The sequence below is a fragment of the Maniola jurtina genome, chromosome 6, assembly GCF_905333055.1.
Source record: "Maniola jurtina chromosome 6, ilManJurt1.1, whole genome shotgun sequence".
In the NCBI taxonomy this organism is placed as follows: domain Eukaryota; kingdom Metazoa; phylum Arthropoda; class Insecta; order Lepidoptera; family Nymphalidae; genus Maniola; species Maniola jurtina.
In genome coordinates this window covers 11,130,694-11,156,743 of record NC_060034.1, presented here as the reverse complement: position 1 = coordinate 11,156,743, position 26,050 = coordinate 11,130,694, and the positions used below count along the sequence as shown (strand labels likewise).

At 37.1% G+C, this 26,050-nt stretch overlaps 1 protein-coding gene across 9 annotated transcripts in view; it reads right to left on the bottom strand.

The window, feature by feature from the left end:
• Positions 1–26,050, bottom strand: part of LOC123866329 (proton channel OtopLc) — a 49,179-nt gene that overhangs the window by 13,986 nt on the left and 9,143 nt on the right. For 2 of the 9 annotated variants that reach the window (XM_045907814.1, XM_045907820.1), the window contains exons 1-2: positions 14,083–14,355; positions 741–896 (exon numbers count right to left, since the gene is read on the bottom strand). In XM_045907814.1, the coding sequence (XP_045763770.1) occupies positions 741–869 (129 nt within the window). In that variant the 5' untranslated portion in view covers positions 870–896; positions 14,083–14,355. Of the gene's footprint in view, positions 1–740; positions 897–14,082; positions 14,358–18,170; positions 18,237–26,050 lie in introns of those variants that run through there. The other 7 variants (XM_045907816.1, XM_045907817.1, XM_045907819.1 and 4 more) reach the window with 7 other exon arrangements.

The window sequence follows — 26,050 nt, the reverse complement described above, 5'->3', positions numbered from 1 at the left end:
GATGAATATGGATTATAGTAAAATAGGCGAAAGAAATGGGTCAGTGTCCCAAAGGTCGCCACTTGATATAAAAACATTTGTTTTTTTTTTTTTTTCAGTTTTAGCTAAGTATTTCTGAAAATAAAAGTTATTTTGCATTAGATAGGTATCCTAGAATCCATCGCTTTGTCTTAAGGACTTTTTATTTATCTTGTTTTATTAAAGGCACGACTATTATGCCCTTGTAGAAGTTTATAAAGATGTGGCTGTAGTAGTGTAAGGCTGCTTTTCCACCAAGGTAAGTTACTAACTAGGAGCTAGGTAGTGCCCGTATTTCTATTTCAGAACTAGACGAGTTGGACAATCAAACGACCCTATTTGTGCGTTTTACACACACCCTCGTAAACCTTGGTAGAAGAGCAACCTAGTGGTATATTGGAATTTCTTCTTACGCGCTAGGTACAGTTTCGATAGGCTGATCGTGGTCGTCATTTCAGCTGTGGCTTGCTTGACAGTCCGTCTCCACTCGTCCTTGACGGTTACCTTTCTTGCACGGCGAAGACAACTGAAGACGGAAGAAGGAACTGAGAAGGAAGTTGCGATGACTGCAAAGGAGGGGAGCAGGAGAGAAGATAGTGAGGAGGAAACAAAAGGAAGTGGATAACGGATATGGATAACTGCGAGGTTGATGGAGCCATGGGAGGTTGGAGGTTGATCGTTTAGTGTTGCGATTGTGAAGTGTACTTATACGTGGTACCAACTTTGACGATAGTGCCGACCTGTGGGTCGGGGACCGGCTCGTGTTGTGTGCGCTGATCGCGCTCTACTCCGTCGACTGGCGCGCCCAGCAGCCGCTCCTTCATCTCGTGGATGTAGGGGCAACGCTGCATCGCGATGTAGAACTCGCGGACGCGCACCTAGGACAAAAGATATTTACATTTAGGTAGGTACTTCCGTGGAGAATTCTAGGTATTCAAACTAATGAACTAGATCATCGAGAGCCAATGAGGTCGGCTTGATTGCTGAATACTTAATAGTTTTTTGACTGCCTCACTAGTCTATTGGTTAGCATGTTGGAGTACGTATGATGAGGACCTGGATTCATTTCCGTGGTTGGACAGAAAATAATTGGGTATTGGGTTTTCTGTCAAGGAATTCTTAGTATTAGGCCGAAGTTAGGAAGTTGGCGCTGTTTCATCTCCATGTCTAGCCGTAAAGCCGTCGGTTCTGTGCCAGATCTTCCTCCAGTATGACGGGATGCAGTCCCATCGAGCTATAATAGTGAGGGAATACAGAGTGCAACTGTATTTGTGGCCTTTGTGCATATGCACTATAATATATACTGAATATGGTTAATTACTCTAAAGATGAAATTTAGTCTTCAGGAAATTATGTTCTTTTCCCATTCTTACTATACACTACTATAGGTAATGAATTTATACAAATGCCAGCAGCATCGCCCTCTATTTCTGCTATCCATCGATGATGCTGCTAGCTTATATTGCTTAGGGTCGTATCCTCTTCCATTATTCACATAATGGAATTTAACGTCGAATAGAGCTAAGAGTAGAAAACGATTAATTTTGTCGGGTCTGAGACCGATTTTTGCTTTGTCTGAACTCTGAACTCCGATTTCACGGCGACTTTTTGTGGAACATCTGCGTTAAAGGCCTGTTAAAGTTTTTCGACTGTCGGACTGTTTATCGATCGTCTGCGAGAGACGTTCAACTACCTACTCCCAAAAATATCGGGGCGAGAGGATAAACCGAGCTAACATGGATGAGTCATTAGTTCGTAAATGCGAATGATATGAACCAAACCCTGTTTATTATGTTACTAGCTTCTACACGGAGCAATTGTCTTCTTATTTCCGTAACCCGTTATGGTTACCCAGAACAGGAAATCTTTATAGGTCGGAACATCAGACCGACAATCATTGACAGTGTTTTTGATCAAGGAATCTATGGCTGAATTTTAATTCAGTAATTTTTCAAGTTATGTGTGGAAATAAAGGAAATCTCATGCTGCATCATCACTTGTCTATGTATTTAAAAAAAAAAATGTATCTCCCAATCAAAGTCACTTCCAATTGAAGCCAAAACGTCGATTTCCTTCTATCAATAAGTCATTTCCAACGCACGACTGACTTATATTCACAATTCAACGTTAACAGTACGGTCTCTAGGGCGTTTATTTACAAGGCAAATCACCTATTATGATGTAGACTTGCCTATACAAATGTGTGTACTTAGGTACAAATGTGACATTGATTCCTTACCGACCTCATGGCGACGTGACTATAACGCCTGTAAAACCTAACCTCGGAATCTTTGATCGATAACTCGTTTATTGAATGTTTATTGTTGAAACCAAAATTAAGTTAATATTATTAATGAAAAAAAAATATTATCACAGAATCTTCCAGATAGGTATTATAGCCCTTGATTCACTTTAAAGTCAGCCCGTTCGACTTAACTCTGAAAAATTATGACTCGATTTCTTCAACTTTAGTTGAAGAAATAAGTAAGTTTTCCCCTTAGAGTTAGGTTTCATTAGAAGATTCAAAATAAATTAAGAAAACCCGTACCTACTTCTATTAGGTTTCTAGGTGGAATCGTATCGGAACGCTAAATCTTTACCGGTAGGGTAATTAGTAACCAGACACGGCAGGACCAGATCAATCCAATAATAGTAGACGATGAACTGAGCTTTTATTGAAACTACAAGATGCACAATAATAAATGAATATGTCGATAATGTGCGTTTAGATTGCGAATTCGATTTAGCTTTGAGAAATGTGTTTATTTTAATAGAGATGACGCGTGCAGAACAAGCCGAGCGCCAAATGAGAACCAATAAATAATTATTATAGTCGTTAAAGAAATTAATAAATCGATCCAAAATTTAAATTACAAGCATCGTCGTAACTTGAATACCTTACCTACCCACCTACTGGTAGATATTAAATTAGCATATTTCAATGTAGGTTTAACAATTATGTAGATGTTAATATGTTGTCTGTCTGTCTGTCGTGTCTGTCAAAAAACTTGTAAGTCTTATAGCACAATTAAAAATCCGAAATCTTTGTGGTAACATCACAAAAAAACTAAAATGTGTTCCTGAACACTAAACCACAGGATAGATGGCGCTGTGCGGTCGTTAACTTGCACGAGTGCACGGCGGGCTAGATGTGGAATTAAACAGTTATTTCTTGTACGATGGTACGGAACCCTTCGTGTGCGACTCGCACTTGACAGGTTTTTATTTTCTTTGATTGACGGTCAAAGTCGAACCATAACCGTAACTTTAACCGCTCGTCATACATACAAGTGAACTTTAGACGAACTTTAAAATTAATACCTAGAACAATAATTCGCTAAGCAAAGATATTTGTTTAACTACTTCAAGATAAGTAAATATACATAAGCTAATAACCTAACTGTGTACAAATGCAAATAGCTGCTCATTTCGGCACAATAGATAAGCTCACAACCTGTTGAGCGACACTAGCTAGAATAGTGCTTAGTAACTAGTAATTACTGGACTGGCCAGTAATAATAAGTTAAACGATTCTAGTCGCGACTTTATCCTCGTAAGTCACAATACATTAGCAGATAATATAGAAGATATTAATAACTAATATATTTTAATCATCATTAATTTCAAGCCTCAATAGCTCAACAGTACAAGAGCGGACTAAATTATGAAAGGTCGGCGGTTCAAATCCCACTTGGAAGGGAAAGGGGAATATTATTTAGTTATGATTGAAGTGATGAATTTTCTTTCAAAAAAAACTATACCTACCGAAATATTGTAATTTATGTTTTATAAAGCAACCTGACTATATCTCCGAAGGAACGCATAGTTAAAAATACAAATATAGAAGAGAAATGAAGTAAATAATACATACTTTTCACTCGTTATATCACTATAGAAACGGTTACATATTTCCCGTTGATTAAACAGGGAGGCAACAAAAGCATGAGGAAGATTGAAGTTGATTAAAAAACAACACGTTTCTAATTCTACCGAGGGTATAAAACGTTTTGAACAGAAACGCGGACAGCGGCTGTTTTTGCGGAGTGAAACGCTCCACGTAAAGATATATCCACATGTAATGACAGATCCGTAGCGACGGCCATGCAACTGAATTAAGATGTGCCTTCTGCTTGTCAGATTTTTTAATAAATAGCAAGCAAATAGCAGCGGGTCACTTGGTGTTAAGTGATTACCACCGCCCATGAACTCTTTCAGCACCAGAGGAAACGCCAATGCGTTGCGGGCGTTTCAAAAATTTGTTGATCCGCCCCTCGAATAACCCCATGTTAAAATCTAGCAGGAACATCGCCGAAGAGGGTTGATTCCACAATTTTCATGTGCGTAGAAGAAAAGAGCTAGCACAATGGCTGGTCAAAGTATACCAGACAGACGAGGATGTCTCAAAATGTGAAGTAAAATGCACCGCTGATGGACCGTTGTGAAAATTTTGTTTTAAAGGCAAGCTTCAGAGAGCAGTTTTGTTTACTCAAAAACTTCTGAAGATTTCATAGCCTAATCATAAAAGAGAAGGTAATCCATAGGAATTATCCTGAATTATCGTACTTCTAAAGAAGTAGGTACCTACTATTACTAGGTACTAGAGAAGACATAAAAACGGCGGGTCAAGTTTGGCTTCTTCATTAGTGTAACCTCAAAATGGTACTAAGTTTAAAACTCGTACAATTTTAAAGTTTATAGTTGTTCGTTTGCAAGTGCTCACATACTTGCACCAAAGCTAATTTGTCAATAACTGTGATCAAACTCATGCCTCAAATTCTAAAGCGTCACGTTTTCATTTCTACGACATTTTTGTGTGGGTGTGAACATAACCTTATGAAAGCAAATTCTAGGACAGTCCCATCCGCCTTCATGTGGGTGGCGGCTTACTCTTACCGTACATGGCATAATTGTCGCTAAAGACGCATTAATTTAATGATTACTTTATTGCCAAGACTAAATGTGCAACAAAATGCTGTTAACGTTTTTGTATTTGATCAAAAGGTAGTCACTGCCTGAATAAAGAGAGAGTGTACCTTACCTTACGGGACTTTATATTAACTCTGGAGTCTTCTTTTGGTTACAATCTATATTATCTACCCCACGATGAATAACTCTGGGAGTCTGATTTGAGCTACGATGATGTACTTTATTACCTACCCTATGAGGAAGTATGTCGGCGGCTTGAAATCGTATGCGCTAGATAACGCCAAGCTGCCGGCTAGTGATATAAAGTTTAAAGCGGGACAAAAGTCGATGAATTTGATAGACCAGTTTCTCTCAGTTCTCTGTTTTTCAAAACCTTATCATAGAAAATCGTCACTCTCGAAAGAGGAGGATAACTCCTGAAATATTAACTACAGAGACTTTATAGTTGACTTCACTGAATTTAATTAAGTCAACCTAAAATATTACACGTATGCTAGTAAAAATGTGCACTAATTGAAATTAATTTATGTTTCCGTGAATAGATATGTATGTAAATACATGTTATCAAATGCTAAGAATAATGTGTTAATTTTATATCCTACACTATATGAAACAAATTTAATGATGCAGTTATTATTGTTATGGTTGCGAATCTATTTATTATGAGCTAGTGCCAGCTTTTCAGTTTTATTATTAGATCGTCCGCGTTCGTGATACCTAGGTACCGAAAAGTGATTTAATTTGTCGCCGGAAGTGCGCGTATCTCTGAATTTTCAGTCCAATTAGAACACTGGAACCAGTTATTAGGCAAAGTGTCATGTTATTCTCTTTTCCAATTGGTACTATGAATAAAAAATTATACTTTTACAAAACAACATGGCGACATAATTAATAGATGATAAAAATTATTTCTGCGAAAGATTTATGCTACACACTTGCTTTTTGCTACCACACTAGTTGTAGGACAACACAATCGATTCAGTAAAATGAGGCCAATGGGTCACTGGACTGCACAGTGACAGAAACTTAACACGACTCCACATGTTGGTGCCAATGTCTGGGCCAATGATATATGTTCAGCTTTGGTATAGGATATTCAGTTGTTGGTTCAATCGTTGGGCAAACAATTCATAGGCCTAATGATGAAGTTTAACTGTGGGCAAAGGTTTTGGCGGTGTGTACGTAGCTGGAAGAAAAATGATCATTTGCGCTGACAGTTTCTAATCTACAGTCAAGGCGAATGAAATTTGATCTAGTGATGCCGAACACAAAGAACTCAATTGAGATGAAGTAATCTAAGAAGCATTAAAAATACAAACGTCCAATTCATCTGAACTAATCCGCTTCGGATCATCAACGAGAAACTGAAATACTAAGATAGACGGACGAGAGTGGAGTGATAGTTGCAAAAAATAAGCATTTTTAAAGAATATTAAGCTGCAGGCTTCAACTAAAAAGTAAGTAAGATATCACACAATATGAGAAGTATTTTGGGATTTTTTGTTTCGAATCACATCGTAAGCTTTTTAGTTCTGACTCCATAAAAGGAAGCTCATTGAAAGCGAAGATTTGAACATTTTTTGTGCCAAAGTATCTCGAACGGAGACAAACCACTTAAGGACATCTTGACATTCTTTTTCAAGGCCTAAGCTCTTAAGCAGGCTTCGATGCGTAAACCCGCTGTGTCGGCAATAGCAACAGGTACTTGATTAACAATCGCGATCAAACAATATAGGCTACAAGGTTTTACTGGGTACGTACTACGTATCTACTTCCGAAAATATGCTGCCGCTTTATGCGTGGGTGGTTAATTGCTTAATCCTATTTACTTATTTCTCTTGACCTTCTTTTTGTCGGTTTGGCACTTTTACTTTTTCTATGTCCATTATTTTTTACTTGCTTGGAACGATTACGAAAAGTCGGTTTTTCCCCTAATATTTCCTGTGTACTTATGCGTAACTTAATTTAAATAGATTTTCTTGTCAGTGTAGCAGAAGTAGATTATTTGCTTATTTTCTACCTACTAGATATTATGTATTCTGAGCTATCACTATTCATACCTATATATACATGTTGCATCCTACTGGCAAGAAAATCTGCTCTCAGTCTTTCAGTTAGCTTATCATCGACACATAAAAAGAAAAATCCTGACTCCTGAGTCCTATAAATGATGAACGCCCTGCCAAAGAATGAAGTTTTGCGCAGAGTGAAATGAAATATATTGAAAAATATATTTTGAATGAAAAAAGGAATAAGACAGGATTTTTTGGAATTCCCACGAGATAAAGATGATTTATACTAGCCACAATTCAACCATAAAATAAGTTCTATCTACAAACCCGTCAAAATAATGAACGTGGAATCTATCACGTGGAAATCGCTGTTTATTACTTGAAGGCAAATAGGTTGTAAAAACAGCCATTTCCACGTGATAGGCCCAACAACAGCGAACCACCTGACAGTTATTGATAGAGTTGAAATATTTTCGTACTTTTTATAGCTCGTGTAGTAACCAATAAAAATATAAAGAGCTATAAAGAAATTGGGTCAGGTGTGAAATAACGGCCATTAATAGCGCTCATCCATACCATTGTAAACATGAACGCCCACAGTTCAATATCTTGTTGATCGCCCGATGACTGAGTATCAACAGGTATTCCAGTTTAAGTTCAATACACTTCAACTATGCACTACGAATTTCTTGATATAACTTATGCGATTTGTGAAGCGTGGAAATATATCGGAAATAGCAGTGTTGCAATATGGTGATATAAGTTGATTATGTTATGAGGTCTACTACAATGTAGTATACATATAAATATAGGCAATTAGCAAAAGTCCTTCAGGAGGTTAAGAAATAAACATCTCGGTAAGATAATACGATGAAAACTAACAGCGCCGTTCAATATATTTAATTGGGTGCCTAGGTACTTGAGAGGCGATATTAATCAAGAAAATGATCATTTGAGGAGCCAATGAGCAAAACGGTGTAAGTGCGTGATATAAAATATTACAAGAACAAAAAACTGCATGAAAGCGGTTAAAACTTTATTGTACTAAGTACTAAGTAGGTAATAATAGGTAGGTATTCTTTTGAAAACACGAATTTACGTTTGCTGGAAATCACGAACATACACCGTTTCGTTGGCCAGCTCATTCAATCCATACTTCCATATACAATACTAGCTGATGCCCGCGACTTCGTTCGCGTGGATGTAGTTTTTTATAAATCCCGTGGGAACTCTTTGATTTTTCGGGATAAAAAGTAGCCTATGTGCTAATCCAGAGTATAATCTATCTCCATTCTAAATTTCAGCCCCGTCCAGTAGTTTTAGCGTGAAGGAGTAACAAACATACACACACACACACACACACATACAAACTTTCGCCTTTATAATATTAGTGTGATCAATACTTCCATACTAATATTATAAATGCGAAAGTGTGTCTGTCTGTCTGTCTGCTACGCTTTCACGGCTCAACCGCTAAACCGATTTTAATGAAATCTTGTACAGACTTAGGATACATTCCGGGGAAGGATATAGGTTACTTTTTACCCCGGAAAAACAAACAGTTCCCGCGGGATTCCTAAAGACTCATCCGCTTGACCGATTTGTATGAAAGGTACCGAGGTAGCTTGCGTCCCTGTAATTGACATAGGCAACTTTTTGTCCCGCAAAATCAAACGGTTCCCACGGGATCTTTGAAAACCTAAATACACGCGGACGAAGTCGCGGGTATCCTCTACTTTATTATACCTATTGTACAAAATTTAGTCTACATTCAGCTTTAAAATTATTTAAATTAGCTTTTTTCAAAGCTATTCCATTCACCGAAACATTCAAGTTGGTAGATAAAAAATTTGTACCCACTTATACAAAAGCTGTTTATATAAAAACATGTGTCTGAAATAGCCTATTGACACTCTATTATAAATAACTGGCATTTAACATCAAAGGCTGTTATTTATGTGAAACCTTTGATTATGAAACTCACTTTTCCGAACCTTAAATCTACGTAAATAGCACAGCGTAGAGATAGGAAGTAGAATTAGGTTATTATAAATACGAATGTGTTATTCGTGTTAAAATATTGTTATTTTCCGGTAAATTGTGAGGAAACTAATGAGTTTTGTAGGTACTATTAATCTGATTTTATGTTCGTCCCTACAAAACGCGGAATAGGTAAGTACTATAATATTAAATTCGTTTTTAATGTATTTAACGTTTCCTCCCCAGTATAAAATAGCACACATTTTATCCTCACCCAACGAATAGCTCTATGAATTTGTTCGTGGTAGACTACGCCAAACCCTTCTAATTCTAAGAGGAAACCCGTACTCAGTAGTGACACGATGATGAGTGGTTGATGATGATGACATATATGGCGATTGTTAACTTGTTTCTGGGAACTGTTTTGGATTAGGTACCATTACTTGTAGGCTGTACAGTGTACATTGTACAATGACGTTTGGTGCAATTTAAACCTTTCTACCTATCGAATTTGTGAACACATTGCATAACGGAATTGGGTGCATAAATTGTATACAATCACGATGCATGACAATGATTCATGGAGGATTATGTTTGAAATGCCCATAACATTTGCGTTCTAGTAAACTAATTTGACGATGAGGTAAAGTTGAGTGAGACTATTAAATGTCCCATTGTTGAAAAAAACGCCTTCTTTTGCATTTCATTCAGATTCAGACTTCAGAGAACCACGGAGGCACTTTGAGGTATATGTCACTCTAATAGCTTTTGGAGTACTTCAATAACTTTAATTTTGATCACACATTTTTTGTTGTTGTGATGAAATTAAACTGCCCAACTTGCAAACTTATTTACTGCACACACATTACATAGGTCGTCATAGGTTCATCGTAATACCTACGTAGATTTGATGATGTGGACCTGGGATGCGTCATCCGAGAACAATAGGTATAGAATGATGTAAGAAAGTGTCTAAGTAGGTAACTGAAACAAAAAATAGAAGCGGATCGCGACTTATTTTGTAGGTAGTTTTCAACTTAAAAATTTAAATTGTCGGTACCTATCTAGACTACTTCGAAAATCAAAACGTTTTTCACGACAATTAAATTTAAACTCGACGCAAAACTGTAGTTAAAAGGAGATTTGAAAATCATTTCTGTCGGCAACAAATCTGCCTCTACTTTGAGTTTGTTTGAGGCTGGCTTTTGAAACTGCCTGTTGCTTACGGAACTTCGGTGTTCATTATTTTTCCGTCGCTTTAATTTCACGGTCGACTTCGTCATATTTTAATTCCGTTTTACGTTAAAATTTTACCTTTTTGTGTCGTACTTACGTAGGTGAAATATTGTACTAAGTATCGTTAATTTACAGAGTTTTAAATTGTTACCGATTCTGTTCACCTGAAAGTTGTATATTGCAGTAGGTAATCACACTAATATTATAAAGGAGAAAGTTTGTATGTGTGTGTGTGTGTGTGTGTGTGTGTGTGTGTGTGTGTGTGTGTGTGTGTGTGTGTGTGTTTGTTACTCCTTCACACAAAAACTACTGGACGGATTGGGCTGAAATTTAGAATGGAGATAGATTATACCCTGGATTAGCACATAGGCTACTTTTTATCCCGGAAAATCAAAGAGCGCATCCACGCGAACAAAGTCGCGGGTATCAGCTAGTTAGGTAATAATAATGTTATTGAATTTTCATCTTTTTTCTTGAATAAATTTCTCTTCTATAGATGGTTTAAAGTGAAAGCTACTTTAATTATAACACCATGGAACACATTAGATAGTAGTTACGAACAATTTTCTCCGGGACAAAGTGAAGCTTTGCTTATTAGAGCGTCGTAATATGTTTACGCCTCAATTTTCCGCTTGCTAATCCTCGGTTACGCTTGGAACATCAATCGGCAACAATGGGTTCTTATTATGTCATGGTAAAGTTGCTATTACTGTCTAAGTATACTGATTGACGACTTGAATTGATGACCTAAGGTAACTAATAAATAATAACACAACCCGTGGTCTTTTACTTAGGTACAGACATTGAGAACGTAGTTACCTAAGGATTTTAAAAGGTGTCCAACAGAGCTAACCAGTAAAACAATCTATGATCTTTCTTTTACTTGCAAGTTATGGAGAAAGAATTCAAAAGGTGTCGCAGCAGTTGACCTAAAACGCTGAGCTTGGTACATGATGCCTTTTCACAAAATTCTTCTAAGGCAAGAGTGAATAAACCAATTGTAAGGAAGATCGAAGCAGTTGGGCGACCACCGACAATTAGCGAGAAACGAGTTGAGCTAAAAACTAGAGACGAGTTGGCGAATAACGAGAAGTGAGTGGGCATAGTTTTGTTACTAGGCTTTGAGCGAGTTTGCGACAAACTAGTGGAGAAGAATCAGATTGCCGTCAGTTTGCACAGTCAGTCATCAACTTTTAATAATATAATGACCTCTTTTATTAACACGGAAGCGATCAATACATATCGAATCGATATGTATCTATATACATATCGATTTACGTTTCTTAAGCGAGAAAATTAATCGATAGTTAGATTGCTCGATTGATTGATTCCATTGCTATCTCATCGGCGCGGTGGGACAAGTGCCTAAAGTAGAGCGTTAGACTATCATCTAGGTACATCTTATTATCATCACTATTCACTGCAGTTTAAAAAGTAATAGGTACCTATCTAGATGACTAAACATGAGTATGTAGGTACCTATAGTGTGCATTGAAACAAAAGATGCTTTTATATAGACTTTCAACAATAAGTCTAGGTATATCAAAGCGACAGTTTTGAAATTTTCTTTTGTATAAAAGCTAAAAAACGCTTTTTATGTGTTTTACGTGAAGTTTTCATTTATGTATCTACTAGAATAGCTGGACAATATAGCTGTTTTATGTCACAAAATACAAAAGCTATGCCCACGGTAAAAATATTGCTTTTACGAACTTACTTAAAAATACTAAGCATACCATAGAATTTCAAGAAGGTTTTGTTACTATTAACCAACAACTCGTCAATGTGACTACGAGTTACGACTAGGTAATAGTAGCTAATATTTTAATCCAATTGACACTAATTATGTAGGAATTCTTTATTAGTAACGTCCTTGTACCTACTTACCAAATTAATTATGACGACAAAAATTACAAAGGGCAAAAAAATACTCAAACTTTAATAATTAGGTATGTAGGTACTTGTTTTATTTACTCGCATTGGATTATGGTCTTTTGTTACATTGCTATGATATAAACATGTGAGAATTGGGTTATTGTTATTAGGATAAATAACGAAATTTTCCCACCAAATAACGACACAATAGGTAGGTATAATACAAATATGAACATGGAGTTTTCAAAAAATAAATACAAATTGAAAATTTTGTAGCAATCCCTTATGAAAAATGTTCGATTACGATAAAATATAATAGAAGAGACCTTCACCCGAAGAAAGAACTAAGTGAAACAAACAATAGGTAGGTACATACTTACACAACAAATAATTACTTACGTGAATAGGTAACTAACTAGCTGCCTAATTGATTAAATAAGTAACTGTAGCTACGCACGAACAGAACAGAACATAAGAAAGGCTGTTACAAAGCATTAAATAGGTAGGTAGGTACCAAATTCTTCATGTCGTTTAAGTACCTATGTGAGAGTTGAGAATCAAGGATCAATGCAAAAAGAACACATTTCTTGATTTCTTGGTTTAGCTTTTTGTTTGCAAAAAGAATAGCAAGTTTCTGATCCAACAAAGAAGGCAAATAAATAATTATTATTATTTCTTGGAGAATAAGAAATTATAAATCTTCTGGAAAGAAGTCTTAGAATTGAATCAAACAACATCTTCGAACTTCCATCCGTCTGAAACCTGAAAAGACCAAGTACAACTCCGAGTATTTCGAAATTTTCCAAACGCATCTTGGAGTGTAAACCGACCGACCGACCGATGGATAGGTACCATGAAGTAGGTACGCGCTTAGTATCGCTCCTAACTTAATCCATACTTATATTATTAACGCGTAAGTGCGTCTCTGTTTCGACTTTTCAAGGCCCATTGACGATGATACAGAAATAGTTTACATCCCAGGGAAGGACATAGGCTACTTTTTGTCCCGGGAAAATGAACCTAAATCCACGGCATCATCTATTTGTTACAGAGATAGCTTGCATCCTGGAACTTTCTCATCCCGAAAAATTAAGAGTTCCCATGGGATTTTTAAAAACCTTGATCCACGTAGACGCAGTCGCGGGCATCGCCTAGTTAATATCAGTACTTAGTAAATAAAGAGTTAGGTACAACGCAACGTCAAAAGCCAAGTCAAGCTGATGCATTATATCTAAATAAACATCGATGACAATATTTTCTTAGCCCCGAAACACGCGGTGATCTCATCAATTCATAGTTCGCATTCAACCATTACGTTTTTAGTAGATGACATATCCCTTGGTGTCTATTTACTCCGTTTTATATGCATTCTAAATTCAGTTTCAGACTTGACATTTAGGTCGCGGCGTATCGCTTTTTATAAATCTGTATGATGGTTTATATTCCAAGTAATCTGTAATTTATAGTGGGTAGGTACGAAATGTTTGGATGAAGTAACAAGAAGTGAAAACCGGGAAATCGATATCAATGAGTGGCCCAAATACGTTTAAATGTTAGTTTACAAGGACCACCGGAAGCTTTACGCACAATGAGGTCATCCTGAAAGCTGCGGACGAATAACAAAACAATACCTACACGCAGAGCTTTTTATTCATTATTCGATTAAATATCATATTCGAGACGATCTTTTACTAGAACACCGAGTTAGTAACACGCCTTTATAGGAAGAAAAATTAATTTGCTTATACTTAATAATATTTGTGAAAGTTCAAATGGTTCTTATGGATAAAAAAATTTGGTATCTACCTAAATGTTATTATTGAATGATATTATCAAATATCATAAACAGATTGTAGTCGTACTATGTGGTATCTGGTGTGGTATCACGCATTTTTACTACAAAATTACTTTGACATTTAAGGCTCACGAGGAATTTGCGCGCTGGAAGTGGTTATAGTTCTCTCGGGATATCAGAAAGGACTTTGCACGTGTATGTATTGGGTCGATTTTGGACTGCACTATGTGGGTCACCAACCTTTTGACACTGAAATTCAGTCACGGTGGCTGTGTTATCTACGGTCGATTCGGAAAACGTGACGCCGCGTCGAGCGCGGCGTACGTCGTGCGCCAGGGCGCAGGCGTGGCTGGCTGGTTCGCCGCGCGGCCGATCGCGCTCGCGGGCCTAGACTGGCGCGGTCGTACTGTTCGCGCGTTTTCCCTCCCGCGCTTTCCCACTGGCATGCGCACATCAAGCCTGTATTGTTCTGCAAATAGCGGTGAGGGCTAGGCCACTATTCAACCGTGCGCCTTTCAGCGCCAGCGATACACTGAACTGTTGCCTCACGACACTAAAGATGTGCGCAACTTCGGTACAAAAAAGTAGTTTAGCCTCGTGTTGCACAATCGTAGGTATAACGCCGGATTCAGATACTTTACTTAATTTCGCGAGGATGAGGATTTGCTTAATATATAAGCTAATAGTAGGTATTAGCGTGAGTACAATGGAAAACTTCCTGCCAAATGTCGATATCTAATCAATTCCTCGTTAACATCATGTGATAGTTGCTTAACATAGTAAATACATAAATAAACGAATAAGTTGAGTAGAATAATTCATTATATTGTTATTAGATTTGCGCTTAGTTAAATTATAATTGCGCTTAAAAAATATTATAGGTTCCTCGTACTTACCTACTCGAAAAATCCTAAAGTGTACTTATATTCCACTTATAAGTTAACAAGAAATTGAGGGTGGTACTTATAACTTAGTGCGACAACGCTTATCACTTTTGACCCCAGTTGGTATCTGGATACGTAACAGAGAAGCGGTGGCGAAGAGAGGAAGATGCTGCTCAAGTGGCATTCAAATGGCAGCCTGGCGGTCAAATGAGGCCTGGTATACCCACTTATGCCTACAGAAGGTGCATTGAGGCAGACCTTATAATAGTGGAACTGTCGTAGAATCATGGCAAGGCAGTAGCCAAAGATTGGGCGGAGGGGGGGAGTATGGAAAACAACTCCTGCAACCCTAAGTTTCACGGGGAAATATCCATCATCACTCTAGAAATATCCATGGACAATAAACTAGATATCATACATCTTATAAAAAGCACATTACTCGTACCTGACCTAATTCTCGTCACCGCCATATTACGAGTAGAAACTGTCCTCAGTTATTTCAAGAACGCATAAAGAGTAGGTATAGTCCGCTGCGATAAATTGTAAACAGTCAACAGGCAGCAAAATGTCGATCGTCGGCAAACAATTCGCTTCCTAGTAATGACGACTGCGTGTCCCCCTTTTCTCGATGCGTTTTAGGTATATCCGGAAATGGTAAGTATACACAACAAAACGGAGCGCACTGACCTATTTCTTGCCTATACTTATCTAATAAAAGAAGGAAGAAAATATATTCACTACTAGACGATGCCCGCAGCCTTACTCGCGTCGATTTGGATTTTTAAAAGTCTAGTAGGAACTCTTCAGGATGCAAGCTATATCTTTGCTAAATGCAAAATCAGGGGAACTCCTTGGTTTTCCGGAACAAAAAGTAGCCTATTTCCATCCCCGGGAAGGTAAGCTATATCTATACTAAACATTGAAATCAGTTAAACGGATGGGTCTTTAAAAATCCCGTGAAAACTCTTTGATTTTCCGGGATAAAAAGTAGCCTATATCCGTCTCCGGGAAGCAAGCTTTCCCCTGTATCAGTCAAAATCGGTTGAAGGGATGGGCCATAATTCGTCAAAAGCTTGCAGACAAGCACACTTCCGCTTTTTATAATAATTTTAGTACATATCGATGGTGTCATAGAAAACAAATGTACTTAATTTGTATTTTCGATTGTGGATACCATCCAGAAGCTAAGAGATAAGATAGAAAAAATAAACAGATTTTGAATCTGTAGTTTTACTCGTAATATCGAATGTGATAGAGAAGCCCTTGGCAACACGCGTAGATATTAAAATAATGACGGACATTATAGAGAAAAGTCGAGGAATGGAGAAAATTCAAGCTACAGTTAAATCACAGAGGCAATTATGCTGTCCGCCATGAAACTAGATAAGTAAGGTTGCCAGTTGTAAGAAATGTTCAGGATTTTCCAGGAATTTGATACTTTATCCTACGTCCAGGACTTTTCGTTAGGTAGGTATACATTCGCAAATGACAAATAGCAGGTTTCTTGCTGATTGTTCTCGATTGGAAAAATATCTTGACGCACGCCAAGCTATCACCAACCAAAAGCCAAAAAATTGTTGACGATTCAATGAAATAATTTTTATATAACCTTGTGGTCAACTAGATAGTAGGTATCTATAGTGAATAGTTAAATTAATATAGTAACTTTATATGATTTGAAAAGAACGACTGCGGAGATGGATCTTTTTGCTTATTTAGATACAAGCCCTTGACTGCAATCTCGCCTGGTGGTAAGTGATGTTGTAATCTAAGATGCCAAGCGGGTTAACATCGGAGGATAGGATAATCTGCATTCCCTAGTGCAGAGACACTAGCCCTACATGAAATACCTAAATATTGATATTGATTTTTGTTTTTCAAATTAGCTTATTTATAAGAAGGTAGACAGCAAAAAGACATTCAAACTATCCAATGCGCTGCAAATAGACAGGTTACTACATATAACGTAGGGTCGTGCTGTGGACTGTGGTGTTTAAAAAATTTAATACCCATTCCATAAAAGAGCGTGGTAGGAATGTCCGGTAAAAGCGGATTTATACTTGCTAATACTATCACCGGGTAAACGTTGGCTGCCGTCCAAACTATTATGGTGACACGTGTCTCTGACTGTATTACAACCACAATAAACAACTCCATTGCCGCGAACATGATCCAGCTTCAGATGAACTTTTAATCGTAAAATTACTTCAATTGTGTTTAAAGTCGAAATCTATTTAAAGATAAAAGCTTTTCGGATCGTCAAAGACCATTATCAAATAACTAATAACGATGAATTCCAACATCAATTCTCGTCATTCTTGTGTCAAGGAACCAAAAGCTTAATTTGCTATAATCCGCCAAACCAACGAAATCTGTATGGTACGCAGCACCACACAAATTCCAACATCACTCGACGCGCGTTTCGCCCCGACACCGCAGCATCCTCAGGAGATGTAGACCTTACAATGTCTAATTGCAAAGCCTATGCAATCTCTAATCAAATGTCTAAATGCAATTAGACATTGTAAGGTCTACATCTCCTGAGGATGCTCCGGTGTCGGGGCGAAACGCGCGTCGAGTGGTGTTGGAATTTGTGTGGTGCTGCGCACCATACAGATTTCGTTGGTTTGGCGGATTATAACAAATGAAGCTTTTGGTTCCTTGTATATCATGGACTTCCGCAAAATAACGCCTGCTTCTATAATACATTCTTGTGTCAGTTTGTACCTATATTATGTGCGTATGTGTGTATGTTTTTTACTCTTTCACGCAAAAACTACTGGACGAATTTGGATGTTTGGAATGGAGTAGCTTTTAAACCCCTTACTTAACAATTTTATTTTTAGGCTACTTTTATCCCAGAAAACTAAATAATTTAATTTCCCGGAATTAAAATACCTATATCCACGTGGAGGAAATCGAGGTACTTATCATCTAGCTTTATACTAAGGTACTTTCGTACTTACTTAGTTACAAGTGTAAATTAAAAATTTATAACAACCCCGACAAGTGAAGGTTACAGTAACTAGAAAAGAGCTGATAACTTTCTGAACCAATTTTCTTGGATTAAAGCTAAGAACACTCGATCAAGCCACCTTTCAAACAAACAAAAAAACTAAATTAAAATCGGTTCATTAGTTTAGGACTAGGAGCTACGATGCCACAGACAGATACACAGATACGCACGTCAAACTTATGACACTCCTCTTTTTGGGTCAGGGGTTAAAAACGCTGAAAAGATACCTACAATAATAAATGTAGATAACTAATTATGACCCATTCTTAATATTACCACTGAAAGGGAACTCTAACAGTTTTACCCTTGTTTTACCAGTAACATTTTATAGGAGTTGACATTTAAAGTAGGTACGTAAATGGTAGATTAACTAAATCCATTGATAACAATCATTTTAAGTAATTATAATTTAATCAAAATAAACTTACATCATGTCAGTGAACTCAACCACTTTTCTGATCTAAAAGGCTTTAGGAGGCACAAACTGTATCCACACAACGTGGTATGGTAACAAAATGCACAGAGCTTACACGTTTTACTTCACAACAGAAATAGTACCGAAGGTATTTACCCTCAAAATAAATCGCTACAAATGCAATGTTCTTGATAATATTATTTAATAACAAACATGAACTACGAGTAAAAACGGCTGTGTTACTACAGTGTTTATACTTTATGGGAACTTTGCAGCTTTGAGCTTTCTGTTTTTGTTGGAGTAAGCGAGACGGAATAAAAAACAACGTAAACTTTCGGCCGACGTCGGCTCCTTCCGTGAGGCGTTGCCTTTTGAGTCTAGACGTGAGTAAAACATGGATATACTTACTAGGTACTACACCATATTACTAAGTAAACATCATATTTCTAAGTTTTTTTTTAAATTTATAGACTAGCACTAGGCTGCAATAATTAGACCTGCTAGCAATTGATAATGCAACCTAAGGTAGAGCGTGCTTGCCTAGAAGATACCTATTCACTCTTGACTTGAAGGTAATCTAAGTAAGAAACTATTTTAAAAATATTTTAAAAATCTTAGTAAACATGCTATATTATACTATTGTATATCGTACCTACAAGTGCTCATACATAACTGAAAACTTAACTTTCTAACCTAAAAATACTAGCGAGAATATGAAGGTATTTTACTGACATATTTCGATTTAGTTTTTCAAACATATGTATTTATATCTAGATGGAATAAATTAAAAAGAAAAAATAAATAAATTTAATTAGTCCGTCCACATTAGCATCGTCGGACGTAAGATGTAATGCACCATAGGAAACAGATGGGGGCGGCGTGTGTGGGGTTCCGACTGTCCCATAGTTTCGTAATGGCTCACGTCGCACGCTGTCACTGAAATAAAAGTCACACAACCGATGACTTATTATCAAAGCTTATTATGTAACGGCCCAAATAAATATTAATAATCAAACCCATCTGTAATCTGTCGATAGGTTACTTAGCAACATTGTTACTTGTCAAAAACTGGTATGATCTCTTTGACAGTAAGCAACTTATCGACAGATTACGGATAGATCTAGGTACTTACCTGGTTGCCTGTAAATATGAAGGCAAGGGTTGGAGTCCCAAGACGAGCCAAAAAAGTTATTGAGGGTTTCTGCCAAGAAGTTTTCAGCACCTATAACTAACTCAGAATTGGAAAATTGGTGGTGTGTCACCCCAGAGCTGTTGTCCTAATCTTAATGGTTCTTTTTATAAATTTGTTCTATCAAACCAGCTGGTCGATTACGGAAAAGCTCCATCAATTAATGCTATATTATCGGTTGTTGTGATTGGCTCAAATGGTATTTTTGCTGCAACTATACCTACATTTCAGCTAGAGAAATGTCAGCGATCAACCAATTAGAGGTGATTGCGATCGTCACACTATGATAAGCTGGCATCTTAGCTTATCTTAGCCCCTACTGAACATATTATGTCCAGCAGTGGAGTGTGGACATATTTCACTGCATTCATCACCTAGTTCCAAATCCTAATTGTGATCATTGCAATCGTTGTACTTTCTAGCACTACTGACTAACTAACTTACTCTGTTACATCTCCTAAAATCCTTAACATTTGTTTCTGTGCAGTAAGAACCTTAGGTTCCTCAGAGTCTCAGACACCTGTTTAATTTAATTTATTAACTTGTGCAAGCTGAACATTCGCCGAAAAACTTACAAAACGCATCGTTTAAAAATAAAGCGATGTTTTATTTTGTTTGGAGTTGCTGCGATTGCACCTGCTGTATTAAAAATCCTCGACAGTGCAGGTGCACATCGCTTTGATCATTTTTACCTTTTTCGGCCAACAATAACCCAATCGTAAAAAGTCAAATGTTCATATGTGCAGGTAGACCGTAAAGGTTTTTTTTTTTGCAAAATCTAAAATTATTTTATGTAGATAGCTAATTTAAAAAAAGAGATATATCTAAAAACTAATCTATATATTTACCTACATTATAAATAAATGCATGCAGAAGTGTGTTTTGCTGTCTGCTAGCTTTTCACGGCCCATAAATTTTACCGATTTTGACTAAATTCGGTAGATAAGTACTTAGGTAAATATATTCTACATATAGAGATGGTTTGCATTACGGCGGAGGACATAGGCTGCTTTGCATCCTTCAAAATTTTCAATTCACGCGGGCTAAGTCGCGGACATCATTTAGTGATAAATATTTTTGTTAGTAGTGTAATAAAAATAATACCCTTTCCTAACCTTTCGTCACTCTTTTGTGAAACGTCTTATACCTACCAGGAAACGGGCAGATGTTTATCTGAGCTAGAAACACATTACGGATCCATTTTTATCGCGGTGCATTATCTCGCTCACATCTATGTTTAGGCCCTAGTGAGACAAAATTTGCGACGGCAGCGTGTGAAACGCGCGTCTAGAGATTTTTCATTTGTTCAAGAAACTTTACGAGTATAAAGGCTTTCATACTGGAAAGTACACGTAGCGTATAACGTGCTTCATTCTTAATCCATACTTAATACACATTATAAACGTCTGGTAGCTTTTCACGGTCCATCCAGTTTTGACATTTGGTACAAATAGCTTATATCTTGGATACGGACATACGACATACGAACATTGAGGACAGACATATTTTTATCCCAGAAAATCAAAGAGTTCGCACGGGTTAAGAACCCCAAATCTTTACATTACAACTAGCTAAGGCCCACAACTTCTTCCGTGTGGATATAGATTTTTTTTAAAGTCTGAAGATGGGAACTCTTTGATTTTTCGGGATTAAAGTAGTCTATCTACGTCTGACGCCAGAGTGCTGGGCTAATTGATCTCTGCAAGGACAGACAGACGTCTGAAGATGCGTTCAATTCAGTGTGACACCGTAACGCATCGTTTCAGTCGCGCTCGCTTCAGTCGCGCGTTTTGTCTGTCGAGGCCTTTAGAGCCATCTAGCATAAACCCATTGACCGATGTCGGCAGATACAAACAAACAGTTCCTCGCGTGGCACGTAAAGTTTACGTGACCGGCTGCCATAACAGTAGCATTAATGACACGACTACTTTATAGTCATATTATCACTTCGGGGCAATGTTATCTGAACTGGCTGACATGTAAGCATATTACGGCCCAATACCGGAACTTCTCTTTCTTAGAATATTCTAGAGATTCATTAATAGCACTGAGGTGGCTGATTGTTTTTGTGTTTTGCAAAAAAAATAACATTCAAAAAACAATCGGATCCGCTAAAAGTTATGGATCCTGTCTGCATCCGCAACTTAGGATCCAGTAGGTACCAAAATGAGCCGGTACTGCTGGTTTCTGGAATTTAATCCCTAGCTATGGTGCATGGTGTGTAGCGAGGGTCTTAGGGAGTGCCAAGCGCCACTTGGTAAAGGTACTGTATTGGCTATTGCTTCCAGTTGCAGCATTTGCACGCGAATTCCCGATCCTGCACTGGTGAAAATATAAGTAACCGTGAGTATTTCATTTTGATCACGCGCCTAGTACTTAGAAGGATATGGATTGCACCCGGGCCCTACAGGGGCTAATATCTACATCTATAATATCATAAATTACTTACAATCACCCCTACGTGCCCTTACTAATAACTAATAAGTAATAACATTAGTTTATCTGCATTTCAAAGGGAACAAACATAAGTCGGTCCGACACCGGAAGCAAATCAACGAACGCTTCATATAATCATAATGAAATGCGCCTGGCTGTATGATAACATCTTTGATTAACTAAAAAGAAAACCAAAACATACCCTGGCTCGGCAGGTGACTCTGTTTTGTAGGTAGCTGGTATTTACTTATTTTCGTTTGGTGTTAGGTCCTGTGTATCGTATTAGCGTCACTCAGAAAAGCAGGTATTACTTAAATATTTTTATCGAATTATTGGAATGTCCTCTCCAAAACCAACACAAAAAAACACAAGTTTAATGTGTAAGGTTATCCGAGAGTTTTAATCTAAACAAACTAATGCCAAAATAAATAATTTAATTAGAGCGTGATTGCTATCACAACATCTAATTATTCAGTTCACAAACCAAATACCGAAAATATGCGATATCGCTCCGAATCTCAGAAGGAGACTGAACTAAAACCTTCGAAACACCCGTATTTATGCAAGTTCAATCTTGTTGGCCTCCTAGCAACAGATTGTATGACATCGAATGAGCCAAATATCGATTTTATCAAACTACCTGCATTAGGTAAATTAATAATTTTATATTATTTTTGACAACTCAAATCAATTTTTAAAAATAACCTTACAGTTCGGCCGTCCTGAATTTAACACGCCCTCGTGTTTCTAAATAATCTTGTCATGTCAGTCGCGGGCTTCCTTGCCCTAAGTCAAATCCAAATCATGGGCTATCCTGCCCTCCGTCAAATCATTAAAACCTACCCTTGAACTGCCGAACTCTCAGTTTTAATATCAAGTCAACAATAAATCCAAACGACTAACTTCTCATTCGATGTATACAAAATCTGAACCACTCATTGCAAATTACTTTCCAATTCACAAAAGACTAAATTATTTAAAAAAAAACTAAAAATTTTAATCACCAAATCAAACTCAATAAAAATTTTAATCGAATGTGGGTTGTTTACAAAAAGATACCAAAGCGAAATTAAGACAACGTGAGACACGTCCCGCTTCTGAATTATTAGCGTCACTCAGAAAAGCAGGTATTATTTAAATATTTTTATCGAATTATTGGAATGTCCTCTCCAAAACCAACACAAAAAAACACAAGTTTAATGTGTAAGGTTATCCGAGAGTTTTAATCTTAACAAACTAATGCCAAAATAAATAATTTAATTAGAGCGTGATTGCTATCACAACATCTAATTATTCAGTTCACAAACCAAATACCGAAAATATGCGATATCGCTCCGAATCTCAGAAGGAGACTGAACTAAAACCTTCGAAACACCCGTATTTATGCAAGTTCAATCTTGTTGGCCTCCTAGCAACAGATTGTATGACATCGAATGAGCCAAATATCGATTTTATCAAACTACCTGCATTAGGTAAATTAATAATTTTATATTATTTTTGACAACTCAAATCAATTTTTAAAAATAACCTTACAATCGTTTAAATTTTAAAAGCTTAATTTAAGCTTTTGGTTTCTTGTAGGTTATCATGGAAGTCCTCAAAGTAACACAACAGTAACAGTAAGTATACAACCGTCATAGTTAGGTTTTAATAAAATAAGTGGAAGGGAGAACTTGATTAGATTGGAATAAAGCAAATTAGATAGGGTTTTCAAATTGCGTAGGAAAATAAGAGAACTAAAATGAACAGTATTTTTTTATGTATTTATATTTATACCTAGCCAATTATGTCACGCCCGCGACTTCGCGTGGGTTTCTGGATCGCGTGGCTTCATGTAAAATATTCTTAAAATCCTTTCTTAGTCTACGTTATAGAGAGAACCTATTTGCAAATTCTCAAGTTTCTGGACGCAACGTCTTCGTTTTTCCTTTTACTATAATAGAGATTAGCTTACCCGCCCTGGTTTTACTCGGGTGGAAATTCTGAAAACCGTTTTTCAACGAAGGTCTATGTAGGCTATACTTAAAGAGAAGGTGGAGAAAACAGTATTGATTTTTATTTCATCATCTATCTATTGTCTTCGTTTGTCTGATTCATTTCAGCAGCAGTAAACTCGTCATATCAGCGTCTTTAATTTTTTGCTTACATAAAAACGCAATGTAGGTGGATACCATGCATCATTGTTTCGACATGATATTATGCAAATTATATGAAAACGCTTAATAGTTATAATACTTACTACGTTAGCTTAACGAAGTTTTACGCCCCCGCTGTTAGAGTGCGATATAAGATGAATGCACATTAAATTATGCAACACACTAAATGATTTTATTCGACTTTAATTGAATTTTCGGACGCGACAATTGTCTATTAGCCTTGGACGAATTCGTGCGTGTGATATATTGTTTTAGGGGTAGTTTCGTGAATTATATAATAATCAAGCTTTATAATATAAGGTCTTAGTTGTGGCCGCCCACGACTTCGTCCGCGTAGATTTAGATTTCCAAAATCCTGTGGGAACTCTTTGATTTTACTTGATAAATGTAGCCTATGTGGCTCTCTAGCTCTTCAATTATATCCTTGCACAAACTTAGTCCATTACTTAGTTGCGGCGTGATTGAAGGACTAACCAACATACAAACACTTTTGTATTTATAATAAGGGTAGTGATGGTCTATTTTTTTACCAAAACGGAAACCAGAAAGCAGCAGATACGATTAGCTTCAAGGGCAAGGGAGTCACCCTTCGCAAAAAGGTTCGATAGACGTCAAAGAAATGTGATAACCAATGTTTACGAAGGATAACAGGATAATATTATAAAATCCTCTTTCCTCCCTCCCATAATATAGGATGTATGAATATTGTACATAATATTATGGAGGTACAGGTGTGATTAGGTCTGATGTAGGTACACGTACCGGTGCGCGGGGCAATATCCGGCAGGGCGTGCCGACATGTCGCATATTGATACTCCATTGACAGCTCATGCTGCAAGTTTATTGCCGCAAGCAAATCATTTTCAAAGCTTCATAGCTATGTAAATTGCATGGGCCATGGCTTTTTTAATCAATGACAGTAATTTAACGCTCGATCTTGTATAGCAGATGTTTTAACTCGCAGCCGAATTGTCCGACTAAGGCCGGGGACAAATCTGCGAAAAACAGGCACGGATTTGGTTCTAATGTGTCGTATATAATTGTTATACCTACCTAAATCGCCACATTTGCCCGGACAAAATAATAAAGAGAATTTCCGCACGCGGAATTCTATTTTCGTTTTTCCGCTAAATACGTAGTGTCTGGTTCATATCAGCTTCCTTCAAGAAACTAAAGCCAAACTCTAAAGAAATGGATTGCGCAAGTTTGAAACGTTCTCAATCTCGTCATCTTAAATTACAGCTGAGTGGTGTGTATTGACTTGTTATTGACTAACAACATGTTATTGATGAAGGATGCATGTGTGCGGTCATTTCTTGGAGGACGTATGATCAGTTACAAGTTTTTGATTCCGTGTACTGCCATGTTTTTAATTAGCCTCAGAGTTTGTAGAAGTCTTAGGTACCAATTATGATTTTATTATAAAAACGGACTGACACCTGGACTACCGTAGTTTCAAACATAATTATTATCATTTATACCTAACTTCTCTGTCATATATTTTTTTTTATTAATTTTTATGGGACTTTTGACCGACACGGACATGCCACGTCACCACCTACCACCTAACAGACCTACACCGTAATCAATTAGTGTAAAATATAAGATAGGTTAACGTGGTTATATTGTAAGTACCCACCTACGAGTACTATACTATAAGCTTAAAGTTTAGTTGTAGAATGGTTGTAGAAGAAAAAATAAAAGAATAGTAAATCTATAAGAGCTTAGCCTAAAAAATATGTAGGCAGGGAAGGTATATTGGAATTGTGATTGCATCTCTATACTTATGTAAGTACCTATCGAAATATTTCTCAATCAAAATTGGTAAGTTGATACCTACATTACAAAAATATGGGAACGAGTACAGTATACTTACTGCCCGTATCTAAATTCAAGAGCGTCGTAATCAAATTCTTGGCAACGCACACCCTTTGGCAAGTGCAAGGGTGCAAACCGCCCCGAGGTCAACGACCGAACCAAAACAACGCCGCCACCTGTAGCCCGATACGGCCTTTTGTTGCTGGGATTTAAAACGATCGATGACTATTACAGCCTACTTACTTCTATTGTGGCATTACCATAAAAGACAGTAAAATGCGGTGTTTGATCTTT